The sequence below is a fragment of the Glandiceps talaboti genome, chromosome 13, assembly GCF_964340395.1.
Source record: "Glandiceps talaboti chromosome 13, keGlaTala1.1, whole genome shotgun sequence".
NCBI classification, from domain to species: domain Eukaryota; kingdom Metazoa; phylum Hemichordata; class Enteropneusta; family Spengelidae; genus Glandiceps; species Glandiceps talaboti.
This window is the reverse complement of record NC_135561.1, coordinates 11615079-11626660: the sequence shown is the minus strand read 5'-3', so window position 1 is coordinate 11626660 and position 11582 is coordinate 11615079. Positions and strand designations below refer to the sequence as shown.

Below are 11582 nucleotides of genomic sequence, written 5' to 3'. Positions count from 1 at the left end.
CAAAAATAATCGAAATTTATTATTCAAATCCCACTTTTCTCGATAGAATAATATATTCTTTAGACAAGAAGTGTCGATTTAACAAAGTTCAAATGATATTTTGAACTTCTTTACAAAGCGAAGGCAGCCTTTCATATCATTTGCAATACGATTAAAATCAGGAAGCTGATAATATCTAAAAGATATTTCATACTGAGTTTGATTATAATTATTTTTATTTCCTTTCATATAAATATTTTGATTATGATATTTCACATTAATGGTACTGCTTGCGAACTTTTTATAGAGATGTTTTTTTACTTCTATTTTTACAAAGAAAAAATATATTTCCGCAAAGAAAGAATGCGAGAATTTCTCAAACTAAATGTTGTTTTGAAGGGGTATCCCAAGGTGGCGGAATGATATATGTTACAGACCTAGTGATGGTGACCGGGATATCCGTCTAGCCTCGGTCTGGGGCGTGGTATGAGTGCCAACTGACGTCATTACAATCTATGGGGTTTTGTCTTCACTAAAACCTGCCGAATTCCACCCATAGGAACGACCAAAGGTGACCAGAGTATCACTAAAGGATAACTAAGATGTCAAGTTTTTAAACGACATCAGTGTCGTTGCGAAAATTTGTAGAAAATTTCGCATTTTGTTGGGGAATTCCCAGTGAGTAGAGCGCCGTTTGTAGCTATGCCACGTCGAAAACAATCCAAACCTACGCGTCTAGAAGGTGAGCATTTTTCTCTTATTTTCAATGTTTTTCATGCAAGGTCTTAGTTTAAACATGACAATGCAGTGTAATATCATTGATTTTAGGTATTTTAGGATGGGAGTAATCTACGGTCGTCAATAGAATTGGTACTAAAACAAGAGGAAATTTGGGGGAACACCTCATCGTGTGTCGTTGGGGTTCCCTCATTATATATTCACAGTTTTATATCTAACAGATTTCGGAAATTTTACGGAAATGAACCGCCCCCTTCAATCAAATATTGCATGTGTATGCTATTTGGCTTTTGTTGCCTTTACCACGTGTTACTTTTGTGCGATATTTTTGCCGAAAATCATGTTTATTTGGGAAATCACCGAAGGAAATTCGTTGGCGGAATCGGGAAAGCCTTTTTATAAAAAGCCATGTGGAGCGTACCATTTTGCATATCAATGGTGGGAGGCGAGGGTAGTAATTGAGGGACATGTTGACGTTGATAATTTTTATTTTTGTTTCGCTAAGTGAAACGTTTCTACCGAATTTGATCGTAGAAGTTCCATTTGAATGATCATGACAATGTGTATGAATATTTGAGTAAAATTAGAATTGATATATTCATAACGCATCGCGGGTGAAAATGTTGAAATCCACGGCGATACTCGTTGATGTTACGCTGCTAGCTAGCTGCTGCCGCCTTGTGTGCAACGCCTAGCTATTTTGTTTGTTGACATGCACCCTGTGCGTGTTCTGTACATTAGTCATCCACCCAAAGGAAGTTAGCTTATAATATGAAATCGAAAAAGAGTGTTTTGTGTCGGGTATCAAAGATGGTGACCAAAAATAACATTGGCATGTTTTAGAGACGAAGTACACGTCCCATTGTTCGGAAGATATGCAAATGTTACGGCGTTCACGTTCGACATGTTGTACCATGTTACTTGTCAGAATTATTGATCAATTATGTCTTTTACACGACAGTATTTGTATTTGTTGACCGAGTTAATCACGTATAAACAAAATAATAACTGTTTCTCGCTATATCTGTTGTGTAACCAGTTCCACAAGTCTACCTTCTGTGGACAATGGAAACCCTACAAATGCTTTCAAGGTCAAATATTTAATTTCCTGTACTGTCAATCAAATGTCATTTTTGACTCCACCCACTAACTTCCACTGGGGAATCCCATCTTCACATAACTGAAACAAATTCTTAGCATACCGACCGGAGAGCTGCAGACTTTCACCCTAAATTCCAAAATGTCTTTGTAGAAATATTTCCGTCACAAAAATAAGCTGCCTATAAAAATTATGTCGCCTGTACAAATCATTTTGAGGAAGGCTTCAAAAGTGATTTTTTTACCTGGCTTAGATTTAAAAAACAAAACATCATATAAAAAACCCCAAATTCTTGGAACCCTGGAGTTAAGAGAAAAGTGAAACTTTGAAAGAATTTGATGACCTCGCAGAGATAAAAGTGATAAATATGGGTGGCACATGCAAACAGTTATGGATTACTGTTGCGACTATTTTTCTGAGTTAGGATGATTCATTCCTGTAGAAGGCTACTCATGACTTGAACATAAATGTGCTGTAGAAGAAAAAATAAAAAACCATTCAGTTACAACAATGTATCCGAAATCTGAAGTCAGTTTTGCAGTTGAAAATCAATCTAGAATATATGTTGTAAATTATTTTACTATGTTTCTGAAATGTAAATTTAAGAACAACATCACTCGCTAGCAATAACACATTTCCCATACTGGCTCATTATCATTTTATCATTGCTTGATGTTTGCAGTTCACAGATACAACAGTAATTTGCTGCACAATTCATTTCGTAATTTTTCAAGATAAACACAAGATTGAATTTTATCAAATTTTTTTCGTATACACAATATTAATCGGTTGTAAATTTTAACTATCAAGTTTTCAATATTATTAAAATTAGATATTTTTTACTGTCAAATTTCAATGAGATAAAATTTATTGGGAGAATAATACAATCTCATAGTGGGATTATGAACTATGTTTTAGTACAGGGAAACCTCAATAAGTCGAGCCTTGTTAACTTATGGTTTCTTCAAAGTCAAGGTTGTCACTTTGGCTCTGTTGCTCACTTTCTTTTTACTGTTTGCAAATAAATAAGATTCACCATCTGTATTCTTTCTCAGGACATTTTTTCACACGCTCTAGACTCGTCCATGGAAGTATTAGAGCAGTATTATATTATATATATAGTGAGTAATACTTCCATGGTCTATTATAACAGCTTCTACAGGTCGAATGCCAAATTGATACAAGAACCATGAGAAAGGTGTGACCGACCAGCTACACCTATACTTGTCAATCGACCTGATTCATACAAAATGTAGGTGTCTCAGTCCAGGACTCAAAATTATCCTGTGTCGAAGAAATCTTGTCATGGGGCTACCATAATTTGCAGCTGGTAGCCCATTCAGGCTACCACTGATTATTTGATGATTTAAAGGATGGAATATATACAGACATCAAAGTATTTTAATAATGGTTGGTAGCCTACTAGGACTACCAAAGAAAAGTTAATTTCAAGCCCTGATCATAACAGCTGCTAAAGATCGAATACCAATGATATAAGGACCATGAGAAAGGTGTGACCGACCATAGACCCTCCACCAGATTTTCCTGGCGACTGGACGTCTAAGTTTACCCTTATCACTAAAGGGATTATCGTATGCAAAAGAACATTGCTTCAAAAGAAATACCACAGTTACATATCTATGGACTGACAAGCTACATGTACACTTGTCAATTGACTTGATCAATATGGTGTGGCAGTCGACAGACAGTTTTAATCAAACATCATCCAATGCAAATTTGAATGTTTCTTGATCACTATGTAATACATCATAATGATTGATGATTCACACATATCATCATTTAGTGGTGTTTCTGCACATACTTGAACTCTCACAATCACACAAGTTGGCGAGGTCAAAGGTCGTTTAGTCACATGATGTAATTTATCATGTTATTAGCCAAGACAGCTTTGATAAACTCAGTATTAAAGATGCCACAGAGATGAACAAAAGTGACCACTCAGATGTCTAAATTGATAATTTTTTTTATTTATTTAACTTTGACAAAAGTCAGGCAATCCACACAGGTGACAAACACCTATATACGTGGACCCCAAAACAAATATACATAGAAATAAAAGACAACCAGCAAAAACAACAGATACAATACAAGATAAATGGAAACACCTAAAATTATATTAAACAACACTTTGTACAATGACAGACTGACACCCAAGTACAGAGATTTCCCATGATAAAATTTGTTCACGAGTAGCTTGTGATAATGGATTCTAATCCAAATGAAAACCATCTAGTACACTTTACAATAGCATTTTTAAGCTAACAGGTACCAAGTGTTTGTAATTTAATTATATGAAGTATGAATACAATTATCGAAACTTAATTAATTATTACATGTAGATTTCTGTGACTAGATTTTTCCATTTTTACGTCAGGAATAATGCTGTCTGAATTATAAATGAATATTCTCACTGTAAAATGACTCATTCTACATGTAGTTCCAGTAAATAAAACCAACATATGGTACACATCCTATTGTAAATAAACTAGAAATGTCATCATTAATTTCCATATTGCCTCTGAAATAAAATTCTAAAATGCATAAAAGTAAATTTGACATGAATAACAAACATGTAATTGCATAAATGTACTGTAAGTACAGTATTGAACTTATTAGTTGATGCAAAGGTGTATAGTAAAGGTAAAACAGTCCTCTAAGAGTCTCGTCTAGAGCTGCTATTCCTATTACTTTTTGTACCTAACGTAGTAGAAACATACTAGTACACACTATGCAAAAGAGTCCTATAGGGGCCATGCAGAGAACTATTTCACCTATATTTTTTACATGTCCCAAACACAGAAACATACATATACATTATGTACATAAAAGGATTTTCTCTAGGAGTCACATGGAAAGCTGTTTTACCTACGTTTTGTACCAAACATAGGAGAAACATACATAAAAGAGTCCGCTAAGAGTCTCGTAGTTAGTTGTTTTACCTACATTTGTACACTTTCTACACCTCTTTTCAATACACTCCTACATGTAGCAGCATTTATATATTATTCAAGAAATAAAATGAGTCACTTTCATTTTGCTACATTGTCAATTCACAGTTATCATAGTTTTTTTTTTATATGAAAGTGGTTTGTGCAAAAATTGTGTTTATGGCATGTTCAATCTATTTAAAATAAAATAATTGGCCCATATGTACAATGTACCACATACAATAAAAGATATATATATATATATATATATATATATATATATATATATATATATATATATATATATATATATATATATATATATATATATATATATATATATATATATATATATATATATATATATATATAAAACCAAAAAATTGAGAATATTTGAAACATTTTATTTCAAAATTTCAGCTACTAAATACAAAATGTATGATAGTGTCAGTGGTACAAACAGTGGTAGAACGATAATGGCTGATGAAATAAATATGAATTTGATTTGATTAGTTACACTAGACTAGACTAGACAGGACACTATCACATAATTTGTAATGTAAAAGATGTAAAAAAAAAAGAAGAAGAAGAAGCTTCGTGTTTTTTCAAGAATGACAAATATTTGTATTTTCATTTCTGCTGACAAAATTGTGCTTGTTGCCAAAATCATGCTGTTTACAGTTTTCATTACAACAGTCCAGTGGTGCAAACTTGCATGTTTTATATTCACTTATTTGATACATGTAGAATGTGTATTTGATTATCTTGTGAACTCATATCATACAATTATGTACTCAGAATGAAATGTTGTATTTTCATATCACGTGTTGTTGTTGTTGTTTGTTTGTTTGTTTGTTTGTTTGTTTGTTTGTTTATTAAAGTGTCCACTATAGACTTACCAAATTAAATACAGTGCTTAGTTCAGTATGCAAAGAGCCACATCCGGTCCTCTGGCTTACATGTCTATTTTTTAAGACAGGATATATATACAAAATTAGATAAATAAATATTTCTCACATGTCTAAATTGTTGATGGTGTGATTAAAAGCCTCATGTAGACAGTATTTGGCATATTAATTACCAAACAGCTGGGTCCAGTCTACATTCTACTAATTATCAAAAATCTTTTGTCGAGTGTCAACAAAGATAGAAATTGGGTTTTCTTGTACCTACAAGTCTCACCCCATAGTAAAGGATAAGGTACTGACAGTGTTTTTGCTAAGGTTTGGGAACCCCGGTAACAGAAAGGGGGAAAGAGGTAAAACTGGTAGTGCTTCCCATGCAACGTATCATAGTTTAGGTGGGGAACCCCGGTAAAATGATGTGGGAACCCCGGTAGATTTTACCTACTTACCACCCTTAAATAAAACACTGACTGAATACATAGTGCATCACGTTAGCCTAGACTGAGGGTCAACAAAGATAGAAATTGGGTTTTCTTGTACCTTACAACTTACAAGTCACCCCATAGTAAAGGATAGGGTGCTGAATACATGGTGCATCAAGTTAGCCAAGGCTAAGGGTCAACAAAGATAGAAATTGGGTTTTCTTGTTCCTTACAAGTACCCCATAAAGGATAAGGTACTGAATACATGTACATGGTGCATCAAGTTGGCCAAGACTGAGGGTCAAAGTAAGAGGGCACACTGACAGCCTTGGCCATCAAGTAATATTATATATTTATTTCATTGACTTGGTGTTATTAGAAATATGTAGATATGAAATCACATGTTTATCATGTTAGCACAGAGAAGAATGTACATGGAAACAGTATCTTAATGATGTGCATTGCATGTGCTGGTGAATATTTTTCAGAAAATACCAATAATTGTGTGATTCCATAGAGCCTTGGTTAGTTCTTTCAGGGATGTCAATATATTAGGTTGTCAACTAACAATTAAATGATTTCATAACAAGAAATAGAAAGGGATAGACTGACATAAAATAGCTATAAACCCCCCCCCCCCCCCAACTGTCTGATTTGCATAGTAAACTGTACATGTAAGTGATACATTTATGTATGTTTTGTCCTTTTGTTATTGATTTGAAAAAATGTTGTTTAAATCTTATTTAGGCTGAATGGTAGATGTTTTCATTGCAGATACTTGCTTGTATTTCACCTAATTTATCAGTTGACTTTGATTGCAAGGCTAGTTACTACGACGACGTAACCACCCAACTATTAATCCAGCAGAATTTAAGAATATGACAGCTTTCCCTGTCTAACTGAGTACAATGTGTTGTTTTTTTCTGGGTACTGTCAGCGTTATAATACCTTTAAAGAATAATTAGAGACACACTAGTAGTAAATGTGTTAACATGACAAGGTACATGTACATGTTGTTTACACCTGAAACCTGTGAAATATAATACTTATACATGTATATACATTACAAGTTGTCAGTAGAAACCTTGAAATCAATTTTGAAAAAAAAAGTTCAAGCCAAGGCAGAGACACTGATATTGCAGTTTCTATGCATTTTACTCACTAATATGACTATAAGATGATAACTATCCATGTACCATTCTTCATTCTACTTTGATGACTCAAATATTGAATTTAGGTTCAAATAAATGTTTGTTAAATTTCCTATGTATTTTTTTTAAAGACAGGAAAGCTTATGGTTGCCAAGCAGCTGTCTGACTGATATGTCTTTCGTTTCTTATTCACTAAAATTGCAATCTTGTGATGTTTTTTTTAGTTTCCACCTACATTTTTTTTGTAACTGAAAAAATGTGCGATCAAGAACTCCATTAAAGGACAACTGCCTACCATTATAGACTAGAGTTACTGTATTAAGAACTATTTGTATACATGATGATAGGTATGCAGGAAATGACATATCCTGTAATCAGTTCACTTCTGAATGTCATAGTCAGTTCACTTCTGAATGTCATAGTCAGGTCAATTCACTTCTGAATGTCATAGTCAGGTCAAATCACTTCTGAAAGTCATAGTCAGGTCAATTCACTTCTGAATGTCATAGTCCACTTCTGAATGTCATAGTCAAATTTTACCAATTTTTCCTCCACAGTTACCGGAGGGTTCACTGATCTTAGTACGAACACAGGTGGATTATATTGAGGTTTGATAAATACTTGGTTGGTAGACCCTTAAGTGACATGCTCAGAACAGTAAAATAATCCATTATGATGTGACTTCACTGCAAACCACAACCTCTTTTACAGCACCATCCATGACACATCGTGATTTTGCAGTGTCACGGAAGAAATAACAGCTGTGGTTTGCAAGAATGTGTCGCTTTTAAATAAATTCAGCCCATGGCTTCTTATTTTGCCTTTGTAATCATACTATGCTATTACTGCTTCTCATCAAATCGGGAGTTCATTTCACCTAATTATAATGGTTTCTCCCAGGTTAAGATTTCAGTCTAGTTCCTCCCCATGATTTCACCAAATTGTAGAATGGTTTCTCCCAGACCATGTAATCGAGAGGTGTGTTCTTCTACTCTTTGATTAAAAAAAAAATGATTACAATTATGCTAAATATGAATACCAACCTGTAGTGTTTACTTTAGGAAGTTCGCAACACATTGATTGAACCAGGAACTAGCTACTTAACAGTATAATAATACTTTGTTGTCATGTGACATTCTTTAGAAACTGAGGTCAGGTCAGGTCAGGTCACATTTCAGGTCATTCAGATATATGAACCCAAAATAGTTTTTATGATGGAAATTTCTTTTATACATACAATATTTTATCTCACCACTACCAGACTGGTCATGGATGACAGATGTTCCAACAACTTTTTACTAAAATGTAATCATGCAGTGTTGTACATTTGCACATGTATGTACAAAATCTAAATTTCGAGGGGTGGAGGGAAGAGTTCATATTTGCTAGATAATTTCCAGTGCTAGTGATCTTTGATTTTCACTAATTGTAGATACATGTAATGATGTATGGTGTAACAGAAACCCCATTTCGTAAGTATTTTTATTTTAGATATTATTTTTAGCTGAAGAATCCACCACTGTAGAAAAAAAATGCACAAAAATTTAATGAAAAAATTCAGTAGGTTAACTTGTATCCATAGGTACATATTTATATACCAATGTCAGTGCTAATGATGCTTTTTGTGTATTCCTTTAACTTTTGAAATGAAACGCTGTGACACAATTTATGTGCTTTGCCTTTCTACTTTCATGTGTCGATAAACTTAAAGTGAAAGTAAGGAGGTGGTTGACTGGTCATAGTCAAAGACTTGTAAAATTTATGGGAGTGTGTAGGCGTGGTGTATGTATGCATATATGTTGTTGTATAAATCAATGAAAGAATACATTTGTATTTTGGTGTGTGAACGTAGGTGTTTCAGTTGTGTGCATTTTGTGTTCTGATTGCACTGTACAAAAATGTACATGTACATTATGTTAAACATTCATTACAATGTAGACCACCTGAAGGGGGATTGGGGTTGTATTACAATGTTGTCCCCCTGAAGGAAGGTGTGTGTGGTGGGGGTTATTACAATCTAGTCCCCCTGAAGGGAGGGGGGTTATTACAATGGGCTCTGTCCGTCCATCCAGTCATCTGTAATACGTCATTTCTCAGACATGCAATATTCTCTTTCTTTCAAACCCGGCACAAAGGTGACATACATGTATCATATGCACATCACTTTGTTTTGCGACATATACAAATAATGTTCATAATGGCTGTTTTAAAAAGATGTGTTTTCAGTTCTTGTTTACTGAAAACTTTCCAAATTATTAATGCTCTTCAGTTTCTTGGTAGACTGTATCAATTTGACTATACGTTGTTACACTTAGAGAGATCATACATTGTAGAAAATCAACTCCACCATGTGCAGTTTCTAGACTACTTGTGATGCTTTGATCGTGATATCAGAATATTCTCTCTACAATGATTTACTTACCTATTTGATATTTTCAAGGATACGTGTACATGTACATTATAGTTTACACTAATGCTGTATTGTTGAATAAATGTGTCATACTGTGTGACTAATGCTTTCAGTATTCTACATGTACACCAAAGATTTGATCAATAGGTGAATGAATTTATTCTCATTTGTAGTTCTCAGTTTGCAAGTTAGAGTGACTGTCCTTTTAGTTGTGTGTGTGTGTGTGTGTGTGTGTGTATGTGTGCCACTAATACTTGTGTCAATGACTTAGTGTGGAGGCGTTCATGGGTGGGACCAGGGAAAGGATGAATAACTGTATGCCACAGATTGTCCAGCAAACACAGAAAGCAATATTTGATCAGTACCTGAGTGACATAAGAAAGCAAAGTTGTACATGATTAGACAGAAAATATGGGATTTATTCCCTGGTTCTTGTAAAGTGTTTGTCATGAAATGTGATCAGTATCAGAGTGGGGGTAGGGGTGGGTGGGTGATTCCTCTCTACTTATAGTACATTAGCTTATAACCACAGTTACTTTGTGAATATTCCAGACAGACAGACAGTAAGTACATGTATTTAAAAATAAATACAATTACACCACACAGAAGCCAAGGTCAATACATTCAAACATAAAATATAGGATTTATTCTATGGTCCTTCTATGTCATGACAACACATGTCTACATCTACATGTACAATCATTCTGTGGTGCTCAAAGTATGAGTCAAAACATTCTAATTTGCCATCAGTCTTCCCAATTTTTCCTTAAGTTAAATACTTGTTTTAATATGATATTCCCATTGCAAAAAATTCAAAACCTTACAGTTTATATTTCTTGTTGGATTTTACTTGACGTGATAAGGCCCCCTAGGTTACTTGACTCGAAGTGACAAGACCCCCTAGGTTCCTTGTATTCTCCATGGTTGAATAAAGACAAATTTATGTGTTTGGGATTGCTATATAATAAAACTGATTATGACCAAAGTGTAAATTGTCTCAAATATGCTAATTTAAGTTTTTATTCAAAATGTACATGATTGTTTTGATATATGCATCATTTACATATATATAGAATACATGTGCATGTACCTGTATACAGCAGTATAGGATGAGGGTATGGTAATGTATAATTAACTATGGATATTAGGAAATGAACATTCAAATTAATCAATACATACTTATAATTAGATGTTATTCCTCAATAATTTTCTTCTATCAACCAAGGAAAATATGAATGACCTAAGGGGCCTTTGTTATTAGGAGTCACTAGATCATTAACATTTCTGTAATTTCAATCTATAGAGAATATTATATCTTTACATTTTAAGCCTGTAGTAGTTTTAATTTGCAAATGATAATAATTGAATTGCAAGTTTCGGAGTCCTTTCCCTTAAGGCACAAAGTTAAAGAACGACGAAAATGAATATTTAATTGACTGATTATGATGCACATTTTCCTGTAATTTCAACTAGAAAACATTCTTTCTTACTTAATTTTTTTATAAGTAACAATAATGTGGTCAACTTTCTCTCAAGACACAGACAAACAATACATTATTTTACATAATTAAATGTGGGAACTCTGAGAATGGATATTTAATAAACTAATTAATTAAATATTTCTTTAATTAAATTCTGAAGAAAACGAGATCTTCAAATTTAAAAAAAAGTTAAGGTTTTATAAATATAGGTCACTCTCGCCCTCTAAACCTGTACTTGCTGAGCCTGTAACAGGGGGTGTTATTTTTTTTAGTCAGACTTCCAACTATATATTCACTGAAAATTGTTAAATTACCAATAATTAGACATGGTACATGTCAATTAGAGAGCTATGTTATCTATCAGTAGTAGAGTAATAAGTTGAAATCGTGATTCACTTGGGTGCTGATTTTTTGGGTGTGGACCCAAAAATCAATTTGATAGGATATAC

At 33.6% G+C, this 11582-nt stretch overlaps 1 protein-coding gene across 1 annotated transcript in view; it reads left to right on the top strand.

The window, feature by feature from the left end:
* The first annotated feature begins 476 nt into the window (after nucleotides 1-476).
* LOC144444241 (uncharacterized) overlaps nucleotides 477-11582 on the top strand; it is a 35556-nt gene continuing 24450 nt past the window's right edge. Inside the window, exon 1 of the mRNA XM_078133655.1 lies at nucleotides 477-721. Within this exon, the coding sequence (XP_077989781.1) occupies nucleotides 682-721 (40 nt within the window). The 5' untranslated portion in view covers nucleotides 477-681. The remainder of the gene's footprint in view (nucleotides 722-11582) is intronic.